Source organism: Bubalus bubalis, chromosome 2, assembly GCF_019923935.1.
Source record: "Bubalus bubalis isolate 160015118507 breed Murrah chromosome 2, NDDB_SH_1, whole genome shotgun sequence".
In the NCBI taxonomy this organism is placed as follows: Eukaryota; Metazoa; Chordata; class Mammalia; order Artiodactyla; family Bovidae; genus Bubalus; species Bubalus bubalis.
In genome coordinates, this window is record NC_059158.1 from 180,772,677 (window position 1) to 180,785,712 (window position 13,036).

General features: G+C 48.1%; 1 protein-coding gene and 1 long non-coding RNA gene across 2 annotated transcripts in view; one reads left to right on the forward strand and one right to left on the reverse strand.

Moving 5' to 3' along the window:
• The window catches only part of LOC123332231, a 15,181-nt gene continuing 2,145 nt past the window's right edge, over positions 1-13,036 (reverse strand). Inside the window, exons 2-3 of the long non-coding RNA XR_006549044.2 lie at positions 2,813-2,913; positions 1-242 (exon numbers count right to left, since the gene is read on the reverse strand). This is a non-coding gene — a long non-coding RNA (uncharacterized LOC123332231). The remainder of the gene's footprint in view (positions 243-2,812; positions 2,914-13,036) is intronic.
• IFNLR1 (interferon lambda receptor 1) overlaps positions 4,433-13,036 on the forward strand; it is a 24,036-nt gene continuing 15,432 nt past the window's right edge. Inside the window, exons 1-2 of the mRNA XM_006077972.4 lie at positions 4,433-4,677; positions 9,411-9,534. Of these exons, the coding sequence (XP_006078034.3) occupies positions 4,620-4,677; positions 9,411-9,534 (182 nt within the window). The 5' untranslated portion in view covers positions 4,433-4,619. The remainder of the gene's footprint in view (positions 4,678-9,410; positions 9,535-13,036) is intronic.

The following is a 13,036-nucleotide window of genomic DNA, read 5'->3' on the forward strand; positions in this document are numbered from 1 at the left end:
ATAGTTTCAAACATTTAATATCTTTAGTCTCTTTGAAAATGCCAAAAGATATTCCAGTCCCAACACAGAACAAAAAGTTTTAAAATCTATTTTCTCCATCTCTCTCATCTCATAGTCACCACGACTGGCTCCTAAATTTGCTTCTTTCTTCTCCAAACACCTAAGCCCAGTTGGCTCTTAGCTTTTTCCTCCTCATCAGCATTTTCCAATGTCCACAGATCCTGATCCAACCTTGCTGGATCCTGGAAGCAGGAAGGAAAGAAGAAAGGTGTAACTCCTTGTACAGTAATGTGGATTTATGCAAATCAGCGTCAGAGTCAATAGAAGAGGTGTGATTATAAAATCCCATCTATGGAGCAAGGCATGACTGTGAAATCATACTTTCAGAAGAGATACTGAGGTCTTTCAATTATGAGTCATATGCCAAGTACAGCTTAATGAACATTTATAGAGTAACTATCATGTGCCAGCTAAGAGCCAGGAGTGGGGCTGAGTTGTCTCAGGCATCTGGAAATGTGTTGCCTGAACTCCAGACATTAAAAGTCTGTTTGTGAACAAACTTATGGTTGCTGAGTGGGGGAAAATGGGGGGAAGGGATAGTTAGGAAGTTTGAGATAGACATGAACACACTGCTCTATTTAAAATGGATGACTAGCAAGGACCTACTGTATAGAACAGGGAACTCCACTCAATGTTATCTGGCAGCCTGGGATGGAAGGGGAATTTGGGGGGAAATGGATACACGTATATGCATGGCTGAGTCCATTTGCTGTCCACCTGAAATGATCACAACATTGTTATAAGCTATACTCCAATATAAGATAAAAAGTTAAGAAAAAATAAAGCCTGTTACTCATCATTGAATACCTACTATGTGCTAAGCTGTGAGGATATATCCAGGCAGAGAAATATTAAAGGTACAAAAATGATTTCTATGAAATGGTGATTAGTACTGCCAAAGGAAACACGTTTGAGGACAGAACAAATCAAAGTCAGGGGTTAAGGAAAGTTCCCTGAGAAAGTGACTCATGAGCTGAGACAGGAAGCAAGAATAGGAACTGGCTAAAAGAAGACTAGAAGACTCTAGGGGAGATAAGCTGGGGAAGGGAATCCTGGGCACAGTATTTGAAAGATGAGAGAGAGTGAGAATGAGAGTGAGAGCGAGAGGAGGAAGGAGAGAGAGAGACAGAGAGAGGCTCCAGGAGGACTCTCTGTGTGGGTGGAGAACAGAGAACCTGAGGGAGGTTCAAAAGATCAGTGGAAGCTCCTGCTGTAAAAGCGTTTGACTGCCACGTAAGGGATCATGAGTCTGGACCAGAGACTTCAACACGATCCCTATGGGCCACTTAGGTCTTGAAATATGGTTTGTTCAAAACATGGAGAAGCTCAGTTCTTGTTCTTCCACCCACCCTGTGTTGTGTAGAAGCTGGCTACCACAGACTCAGGAGAGCCCACAGTGTGCATTTCTTCCCAACTTTGTATTCAGCGACGTCAAACTGAAATTGACCATGATGGAGGTATTTATACCACAGAAACTGGCAAGTGCTACCAAGCAGGGCTTTCCCCTGCCCCAAGAGACCCAGTCCTTAAACATTTACCAGCACCTCTGCTTTCACCAAAGAGGAAGCTGGTATCCCAGCACTGGTAAGTTTAGTGCTAATGATCTTTGCAAATCAGGAAGTGACCAAGATCGGGGCATTTTATTTTCGTCTGCCCTTAACCACCAGGAGGCTGAGTAGAAGAAGTTTTAAACCCACAGGTCAGACTGAGATCCAAATGCCAGCCCCATCACTAATCCGCTGTGTGACCTTGGGCAAGCAGTGCGAGCTCTCAGTTTCATCAGTTAAGAGAGATATTGACACCCACCTCATGGGATTGCTGTGTGTACTAAAGACTATAATACATGTAGACTGAAGTGCCTCCTGCATAATAAGGACTCCAATATAGTAATGCTATTGAATGCTGTTTTAGGTAAAGAGATCTCGATAGAGACACACTAAGTTTACTCCAGAATGGACTTATAATCAATGTTTGAGATACTGGAAAGACACGGAAGCAGCTCCCTGAGGACCTACATAGAGGCTAGGTCGTGGTAACTAGCTGAGATTTTCTCTTTCATCTTTCTTTTTTCTCAAGATGAGGTCTTTTAACATTTTGAGAGATGCAACTTACCCGACCTCTGTGGTCACAAAATGTCCTTTCGAACAGTTGCAGCAAGGCATTCAGACACACAACTTCCTAATTTGAAATTATGGGGTGGGGAGAAAGAGAACAAGGGAAAGCAAGCATGTGGCAGGTTTTGTCAAAAATAACAGGTGCCAGATTCAGATGAGCCACACATGTGGAACAGGTGGCAAAGGAAGACACTTCTGTGCCCTCTGCTAAACTGCTTCCAGTTCAGTGGGGTTCTGGGTCTGAAAGAACTGCAATTGGTCAGATGAAGCCACAGTTCCAGGGACAATTCAAAGATACTTAAGTATGCTCCCAGATGAGACTGCTTCTATCTTGCTCACCTTTGAGGTCTGGACATGGCTTCTGTGAACCCATGTTAAGAAGTGCTGATTGAATTCAATGCATGATGCAAATCCCAGAAGTCTCCTGAAATGTCTGAACATCTGCACCCAGGGACAAATACAGGGCAACCAAGTCCCCAGAAGATGCATTCTCTCTCCCAAGAACTGCTGGAACACAATCAAATGAGCCCCAGAATTCTCTGTGCAACGTCATTGGTTCTAGTTCATGGGCTTGGTCACAACTGATCAACAGTTACCAGGCCCCTTACTGAGACCCAGAGAATGAACAAAGCAGTTACCCAGAAGCAGTATAGCCATGGAGTCAGACAGGCCTGGGACTGAATCCGGAGTTCAGCACCTGTGTGAGCTCTCGGGGTTCTCAGAATGGCAGATTCCTCATCTGTAAAGAGGAAACAAAACCTCCTTTATTTATGGAAGAACAGAAAACAACAGAGTTCATAAAGGAGAGGTATGGTTTTTCTTTAGAATACAAGTGACTTTTCTTGTTGGAAAAGCAATATATATTAATTAGAAATTTGTTTTGGATTAATTTAATTACTTAACTCTAGAAGTTAGACATAAACAGAAAGAAGAAAACTTAAAAAAAAAATCCTCACCATTGAGAGATAACAAAGGCTAACATATTGGTGCTCAGTACAGTTCAGTTCAGTTGCTCAGTCCTGTCCAACTCTTTGCGACCCCATGGACTGCAGCACACCAGGCTTCCCTGTCCTTCACCATCTCCCAGAGCTTGGTCAAACTCATGTCCATTGAGTCAGTGATGCCATCCAACCATCTCATCCTCTGTCATCCCCTTCTCCTGCCTTCAATCTTTCCCAGCATCAGGGTCTTTTCCAACGAGGTGGCCAAAGTACTGGAGTTTCAGTTTTAGCATCATTCCTTCCAAAGAACACCCAGGACTGACCTCCTTTAGCATGGACTGGTTGGATCTCCTTGCAGTCCAAGGGACTCTCAAGAGTCTTCTCCAACACCACAGTTCAAAAGCATCAATTCTTCGGTGCTCAGCTTTCTTTATAGTCCAACTCTCACATCTATACATGACTACTGGAACATATTGGTGTTATACCCTTCCAAATCTCTCTATGCCTATGTGTGTATTCCTGCTCAGTCATATCCGACTGTTTGCAAACTCATGGACTGTAGCCCGCTAGGGTCCTCTGTCCATGGAATTTTCCAGGCAATAATACCAGAGCGGGCCATTATTTCCTACTCTAGGGGAACCTCCCGATCCACGGGTTGAACCTGAGTCTCGTGCATCTCCTGCGTGGGCAGGCAGATACTTTACCACTCGTGCCACCTGGGAAGCCCACAAATGCTTACAGGCACACAGTTTTTTAAAGCACTCATATTTTGGTACTTGCTTTTCTGCTACTGAGTAAACATCGCCGAGTGACTACGTATGTCTTGGCAACATCTTTTTTAATGACTGTAGACTCTTCTGTGGTGAGGCTTGTTCCATTGTCTTGAAGCGATTACTGTTCCAGTGACAGGTACCACGCCACAGGCTTTGGCATCAGAGGGACCAGTGTTCCCGGGAACATGCCCAGGAAGCTCTGGAAGCTGTCACTCCCGCGTGAAGGATGTAGAGAATAACAGAACAGACCCCGCCCCCCCCCCACCCCCGATTGTCGCTGGAATTAAAGTAAATAACCGGCCAAAGTGCTTGACCTGGAACCTGACACTTGGTACGCGTCCGGATACAGCCAGTGGTGTCTGAGGCTACGTTCTTAAACTGGCCCTGAACTAGTTCGTCCTGTTTCAAGTCCCGTGTTGAAATTCCTGTGGTTATTAACTATGAACAGTTTTCCTCTTCTCCCGACCCTCCATAGGCGGATTTACTGATAGCCCCTCCCAACTCCAACCCCTCTCCCGGATCGGGTAGAGGCTTTGAGGAGCTCCTGGAGGGTTTGAGCGGGGCGGCCCCAGGGGAAGCCCCTAGAGCCTCCCAGGCTCCGCCCCCGGAGGGGCGGGCCCGCGGCTCGGCCTCCTATTGGCTGCCGGTCGCATCACCTGCCGGGTGTGAACCAGGAGGCCAGAGGAGTGGGAGGCCTACCCGGTCCCACCCGGGGCCGCGGGAGGACCGGCATGACGGGGGCCCGACGCTGGGCCCCCCTGCTCCTGTGTCTGCTGCAGTCCGCTCCAGGTAAGGGCGGGGGGCCGCCGGGCAGGCGCGGGGCCGCGGGAGCGCTCCATCCGGTCTGCACCCACCTTCAGACCGACCCAGGGAGGGAGTGGCCGGGCAGAGGTCTGTGCGGGGTAACCCTGGTCGTGCGAATCGGCAGAGCCTATTCTCCCCGCCTCCCCCAACCCGCCACCACCAGTTTTCTTCTAACCGGGGACTGAACTCGAGTCTGAAATTCCTTTACGGGAAGGACTTGATCCAGTTTCCTAGTGCCAGTGCAGCCCCAGGTGAACAGAGAAAAACAGATACAGTTCAAAAGTCAGCCGCATTTGTTTATAAAGCGCTTTTTAAGGTTTCCTAAAAGCCCTGTCCCCTGCGTGAATACCACCACACTTGACCCTCATTGGACAGGAAACCAAGCAGAAGGGCCCTGCCCTCGCTGGCGGGGGGACAGGCGTCGGGGGTGGTGGGGGGGGTGGTGGGGGCTGTGGAGGGGTTGGGGGGGTTCCCTCCCCTCCCCTTCCTCCCAACTCAGGGTGTCAAAAGTTCCACCCAAGCCTGAGGGGAAGGACCACCCGCTTAGTCTAAGCTGTGCTACCGTTTTAACAAGTCACCTTTTTTTTCCTGCACCCTTGCTAGTAAATAAGGTGACAGGGTACAAAGTACCTTGGGTGGTTGGGATCCAACCACCAAACCCCAGCCAATCCAGGGAGAAGGACCCCAGATTGGCCCCAGGATATCGCCCTGATCTTAGACTAATAGTTTAAGAGCTTAGAAGGGCCCTTGGACATCATCTAACATTAATGTTAAAAGCCAACATTTGTCTGAGCATCTTCTTTGTGCTGGGCACCACATTATTCTACTTAAGTGTCACAACCCAACTGTCCTACAATGTAGGTAGTATTTTCTCCCTTTTCAGATGGGGAAACTGAGGCTCAGAGCAATTAAGGGAATTACCCCAGAAGGGAGGCATTGGTGAGACACACAGAACAGAGAAGCCTGAGGCTGAAGTGGGCATGGCCAGCTTTGGCTGTGGGGCAGGCGGCTGGTCTTTCTACCCGGGTCAGTTCAGGGACGCCCCAGCTCCTGGTTTCTTCACAGCAGTGTTACGGCAGCTGATGAGGAATAGGGTACCTACGTGGTGGGAGCGGAGGGGGTCCTCTGTACTCCCCTTTTCACCACCAAACTCAATAGTTCTGCTGTCTAGCCCTAGCTCTCCTTACACTCAATGAATATTTAATGTACAGAACACAAGCTGTGGTGTGAAGGTTTAGGGTGAAGCAAAGCTGAATCCAGGTTCGAATCCTGGCTCCTACACATAATGGGTGTGTAGTCTCAGGCAATTGGGTCGTGACGCTTAACTAGAATAATGTGGTGCCCAGCACAAGGAAGTTGCTCAGACAAATGTTGGCTTTTAACATTAATATTAGATTATATCCAAGGGCCCTTCTAGCTCTTAAATTATTACCGTGTAATGGGTGTGTAGCCCCTTCTGTCTCAATGGGTGTATAGCCTCTTCTGTCTCTATGGAAGGGGAATGACGCTTACACCACAGAATAGTTTGTCCTGAGGACTGAATGAGGTTTTCATTGAATGAGGTTTTGATTGAATGGGGATTTGACTGAACTCCACCCTTGTGCCTGGCACCCTTTGAAGGCTCAGTAGAGGGCAACTGGGATTGCCAGGGGCTCAGTGGTAAAGAATCTGCCTTCCAGTGCAGGAGACACAGGTTTGATCCCTGGGTCGGGAAGATCCCCCAGAGAAGGAAATGGCAACCCACCTCCGTATTCTTGCCTGGGAAATCCATGGACAGAGGAGTCTGGCAGGCTACAGTCCGGGGTCACAAAGAGTCAGACACCATGGAGCGATGGAGCCACTCGAGGGCAACTACTGGCTGCTATTTCTCCACTGTGGCCAAGCTCAGACGTGAGGCCTGTTCTCAAATAAGCCACTTGTAGACAGATTTTGGCCTCCTGTGGGCCACCTGCTGGAAAGTCCAGAAACTGGGAGCACTGTCTGCATCAGCATCCTGGTGATACAGTTCCAATGAGAGGACGCAGGTTGGGGTGAGAGCAGGAACCCAAAAGGGCGGGGGCATGGAGCTGAACCGAGGGCCATCAGCAGAATGGGTCCCTCCCTCCCTGCTGCCCTTCTGTAAACTGTGTGGATTTCTATCACGGCGCATGTGACCCTTTGGGTCACTGAATTCTCCATGGGCCCATGAGCACCTAAACGGCAGGCCCTCTGTGAAACCTCTGGCATGCAGCGATCGAGAGATGTTCTTGACCAGTAATGAGCCACAGATGTTGGAAGAATAATGCTGAACGTCGATGAAAACAGTGGAAACAGTGGCAGATTTTATTTTCTTGGGCTCCAAAATCACTGCAGATGGTGACTGCAGCCACAAAATTAATAGACGCTTACCTCTTAGAAGAAAAGCTCTGAAAAACCTAGACAGCATATTAAAAAGCAGAGACATCACTTTGCCAACAAAGGTCCGTCTAGTCAAAGCTATGGTTTTCCCAGTAGTTATGTACAGATATGAGAGTTGAGCTCACATAAAGAAGGCTGAGCGCCAAAGAATTGATGTTTTTGAATTGTGGTGCTGGAGGACTGTTGAGACTCCCTTAGACAGCAAGGAGATCAAACCAGTCAATCCTAAAGGAAATCAACCCTGAATATTCACTGGAGGGACTGATGCTGAAGCTGAAGCTCCAATACCTTAGCCACCTGATGCGAAGAACTGACTCATTTTTCAGATAAGACCCTGATGCTGGGAAAAACTGAGGGTGGTAGGGAAAAAAAAACAACAGAGGATGAGATTGGATGGCATCACTGACTCAGTGGACATGAGTTTGTGCAAACCTCGGGAGATATGACAGGGAAGCTGGGCATGCTGCAATCCATGGAATTGCAAAGAGCTGAACATGACTTCGTGGCTGAAGAACAACAGGCCCCATGAGAACCTAGGGGAGGAAGTGTGATCAAGAGCTCAGACTTTGGGGATTTCCCTGGTGGTCCAGTGGTTAACAATCCACCTGCCAGTGCAGGGCACATGGGTTCAATCTCTGGTTGGGGAAGGTTCCACATGCTTCGGAGCAACTAGGCCAGAAGCCTTCGTGCCCTAGAGCCAGTTTGCCGCAACAAGAGAAGCCAAGGCAATGAGAAGCCTGCTCACCACAGCAAAGAGCCCAGCCCCCACAACTACAGAAAGCCCTCCCAGAGCAATGAAGACCTCAGCCAAAAATAAAAATAAATTAAAAAAAAAAAGAGCTCAGACTTTGGGATTGACTAGGCCTGGATGGATTTGAATTCCATTTCTGCAACTTATTAGCTGAGGGGGCCTCAGTTTCCTCATCTGTAATGTGATGCTCACAATTAGTACCTGCCTCCTGGAGATGTGGGGCGGATTGAAGGAGAAAGTGCAGATAAGATAGTTTTCGTCGTGCCTGGCACACAGTTAGGACACGGTACACATTAGCTGCTGTCCCTAGCAGCAGCAGCGTCGCCACCACTTCTGAAAGATGTCAGGAAGACTGCCCGGAGGAAGTGACACTTGAATCAAGTGTTGAAAAGATTAGATGGCGAATATCACGCTGTCAAGGATGCTTGGGTTCAAGGACACACAGAGGAATGGAGTGGTTTGAGAAGGGCAGGAAGGAAGATTGGTTGCAGCCTGGTGAGGTGTGTTGGTGAGCTGTCAGGAAGATGTCAACGAGATGGCCAGGCCAACCTGGGCAGGGCTTCACGCACCCTGATAAGGAACATGGACTTTATTCTGAGAGCAAGGGAAGGGCAGGAACTGGGCAGCTGTGTAAGCAGATGCATATTTCAGAAGATGAGCAGTGAGAAGGAAGAAGTGCCAAGGAGGGAAGTTAGGGGCAAGTTAGAGGCAATCAGGGAAAGAGCCACTGGGACAGTGACATCTGAGTAGAGATGTGAAGGAAGCAAAGAAGTGAGCCAGATGGAATAATCAGGGGGAGAACAGTCTAGGCAGAAGGAACAGCTTGTGAAAAGGCCTGGAGGTGAGTGCAGGCCCATCACGCTCTAGGAACAGGAAGGGGCCAGTGTGGCTGGAGGGGACAGAGTCCTGGGGCGTCCTGGGTCGGACTGGGTAGGGTCCTGTGGGTGACGGCAAAGACTTTGGTTTTACCTCGAGTGAAACAGAAGCCACTGAGGCTTTAAAGCAAAAGGGTGACATGATCTGACTTTCATTTTAACCCTTGCTGCCATATGCCATATGGATTGAGGGGACAAGGCTGGAAGCAGGGACAGCAGTTAGGCGGCCTTAGGGATAATCCAAGTCATCACAGTATTCATTCATTCACTCAACAGATTTTCACTGTGCACCTACTATGTGCATAGGGACCTTTGCAGGCACACGCTGGGGACATGGCTGAGGACAGGACAGAGCCTCCATTCCATGAGACCCTCAGGGCCATTCCCTCCTGAAGTCCAGGGATCTATCAGATGGTCCTGCTCTGTGCTGTTTTGCTGGAACCCTCAAGTGCCAGGGTGGGCTTTGCAACCTGGCACAGATGGGCTGCTGAGGTCTAAGGAGGGGAAGGGGCTGTAGGTCACACAGTTATAACTGGAATCATGCCCCCTGGGTCCCCAGCCTACATCACATCCCGTCTGCTTCAGCCACCCCAGATAATGCCTGGTTCTTAAACTGAGCAAGCACCCGATTGCCTGCCATGCCACTCTTCAGCTCAGAATGGCTCCAGGCTTCATGACCTCTTTCTTCTCCACAGGGCGGCCCCTCCTGGCCCCTCCCCAGAATGTGACACTGCTCTCCCGGGACTTCAGTGTGTACCTGACGTGGCTCCCGGGGCCTGGAAACCCCCAGAACGTGACCTATTTTGTGGCCTATCAAAGGTGGAGGGGTGCCTCTGGGCTGGTGGGGTGGAGGGTGGGCCTGAAGAGGTGGGCAGGGGCCGGAGGGGCTTCTCAGCAATAAATAGCTGCCTTCAGTGTGGACAGTACCCACTGATTCTCTGAGTCCCACAGGTGACAGCATGAGGCAGGTATTGGGAGAGGGTATCATGAAAGTTCTGGAGGTGGGGGTGATGTTGAATGGAGAACAGTGCCCAAGTGATGGGCCTGCCAGGAGCAAGGCAGCATCTTTGAGAAAAGTCAGAGCAGGGCATGGATGGAGCTGTGAGGGCCCAACAATGGAATTCTTGAGGGCCTGGGTAAAGTGCTTGACACTATAGCAGGTAAAGGAGGCAGAGATATCTCTTGCAGAGCTGTGTTAGGCATGGTGAAATGACCACCCTTTTCCCCACGGAGCCTGCACAGAGCCTTGGGGTCCTCCTCATGTTGGCAGCCCAGGCATCCATCGCTGATGCAGAGGAGTCTAAAAGTCTAAAAGTCAAAGCAGATTTGTCATCTTTGCACATAGGTGGAAGTCATCTGAAGATCTTTCATTAGAGAGTAAGCTAATAAAAGCAGCTACTCAGCAGCATTAATCTAGAATTGGTGGGAAGGAGAAGGCAGGAAGGAGAAGAACTGCCATATACTCAGGACTCTTCCTGTGCCAGGCTGAGTGCAAAGAGCCTAGCTTGAGTACCTCCCTTCTGCCCCCCTGTATTTACCCTGCGTTAGAGGTGAGGAATAACTCAGGCCGTGACTTGAGTAAGGAAGTCAGTGATGGAAGCAGAAGAAAACCCCACATTTGTCCGACCCCAAAGCTTGTGCTCTTCCTGTTCTATCACGGTGCCTCCATCTGTAGCCTCCAGATGTGAATGGTGGGGGCCGGCTTGGGAAAGGACAGACTGTAGAGAGCTTTCCAAAAAAGGATGGGAACTGCCCTGGTGGTCCAGTGGTTAAGAATCCGCCCGCCAATGCAGGGAACATAGGTTCGATCCCTGGTCCGGGAAGATCCCACATACTGCAGGGCAGCTAAGCCCGTGGGCCACAACTACTGAGCCTGTGCACCCTAGAGCCCATGCTTCACAACGTAGGAAACCACCAAAACTGAGAAGTAGCCCCAGCTCATCACAACTGGAGGAAGTCCACACGCAGCAACGAAAACCCAGTGCGGCCAAAAGAAAGAAAGAAAAGAAAAAGAGAGAATGACGCAGAACTGTATCAGGAGGCAGAAAATACCCAGCGTGTTCTGCGTGTTGGCTGTGTGTCTGCACGTGTCCGTACAGGAAACATATTTATTCTCACACTGCGCTGCGAGGAAGGATTCAGGGACTCTGCTCTACCGGGGAGGGAATTGAAGCACTAGGGGGGTGTTTTGCTCAAAACCACACAGCTAGGCATGGTGGAGGTGGGATAAAGTGATTAAAGAATTGAAAGCCTAACCTCAGACCTTTATGATATTTTCCTGTCCTTTTACACTTTTGAAACACCTGCGCGGATTCCAAAACTGTGATGTTCTCATGGTACTATTTTTTCATTTATTAGCTAGAATTATTTTACAAAGAGATGCTTCCTTTCAGGTAGTATTTGATATTCAGTGGTACTGTTCATACAGGCAAGACAGAATAAATTCTTGAAATTTTTTTCTTTACCAGTTTGGAAGATAATGAATTGGTTCCCTATCATGTCCCAAAGGTGATTGCCTTGTTTTTTTTTTATTATCACCAACTCAAGTAGTTAAACATATCTAATGGTTTAGTTCATTGCAATTGATTCTACTCATTGAAGCTTGAATTGTCTCATCTTTGGCCAACGAAAGTCTCTTCAGGTTGGCTCCTGAGTCCTTTGAACTTGACCCTAGTAAGTCTTGATATCTTTATTGTCCTTTGCTGCAAACAGATGTTCCAGACTCCTTTGCACAATTCCTGACTTAAAACCTGAAATCAACCATGTCTCCATTTGGTAAAAAATGGTTTTAAAGAACACTGCGTAGCTGTCTGATCACTACTGCCCTATTGCTTAGAGATCTTTTCAGTGAACAGAACTGGGTGATATGTATAAAAAATCCCATCTCTATTTCTGGCTTCTACTGAGATGGCTGATTAAATCCGCGAGTCACACTCATGATCTCTTTATCAAATGATTTTCCAGCCACAACTTTGGTGTTCTCTCCAGAACATGCTTTCTTATTTTTTTGCAATATCCATAGGCTGAGAATTTTCCTAATCTTCAAGTTCTGGTTCCTTTCGGCTTAGCAATTCCTTCTATCTGTCTCTCTCTCTCTCTCTCCTCTCTCATTTTACTGTAAGCAGTAAGAAGAAATCAGGTTACATCTGCAGCACATTACTTATAAATCTCTACAGCTAAGTAACCAAGTTTATCACTTTCCACTTCTGATTTTCCATAAAAACACTAGGATGTAATTCAGCCACACTCATTGCCACTCTATAACAAGGACCGATTTTCTTCCAGTTTCCAATAAGATATTCCTCCTTTCCATCTGATCACTCCCAGAATCACATGTTATAGCTCTTAACCATGATTCATCCATCTTAGGTGACCCTGCATGGCATGGCTCATAGCTTCGTTGAGTTACATAAGCCCCTTCACCACGACAAGGCTGTAATCCATGAAGGGGATCTATATTCTTACCAATAGTCTTTTCAAGGCAATTTAGGCTTTTGCTCACATGAACTTCAAAACCCTTGCAGCTTCTACCCATAACCCAACTGCAAAGCCACTAACTCATTTTTAGGTATTTGTTACATTAGCACCCCTGAGGCCTTTCTCAGAAGATGGTCACCTCCCTTCTCTCTGTGTCCTCATCTGGCCTTTTTTCCATGTGAGAGCAGCCATGGTGTCCCTTCCTCTTCTCCTAAAGGTGCTAGTCTTACTGGCTTAGGGCCTCACCCTTAGGACTGTGTTTAATCTTGCTGCTGCTGCTGCTGCTGCGTTGCTTCAGTCATGTCCGACTCTGTGCGACCCCATAGACGGCAGCCCACCAGGCTCCCCCGTCCCTGGGATTCTCTAGGCAAGAACACTGGAGTGGGTTGCCATTTCCTTCTCCAATGCATGAAAGGGAAAAGTGAAAGTCAAGTCGCTCAGTCGTGTCCGACTCTAGCAACCCCATGGACTGCGGCCTACCAGGCTCCTCCGTCCATGGGATTTTCTAGGCAAAAGTACTGGAGTGGGGTGCCATCACCTTCTCCGGTGTTTAATCTTAATTACCTCTTTAAAGGCCCCGCCTCCAAATACAGTCACACTGGGGTGTTAGGGCTTCAACATATGAACTGGGACGGGGTGGGGGGGGGGGGTGTCGTACAATTTAGCCAATGATACTGATAAACTGGATTTCAGTAAATTTAAAACTTTTGTTCTTTAAAAAAATAAAATAAAACCCCAAAGAAAATGAAAAAGTCAGTCATTGAGAAGTTATATTCACAATACATACACTGACAAAGAACTTATATCCAAAATAGACAAAGAACTCCTACATCTCAAAAATAAG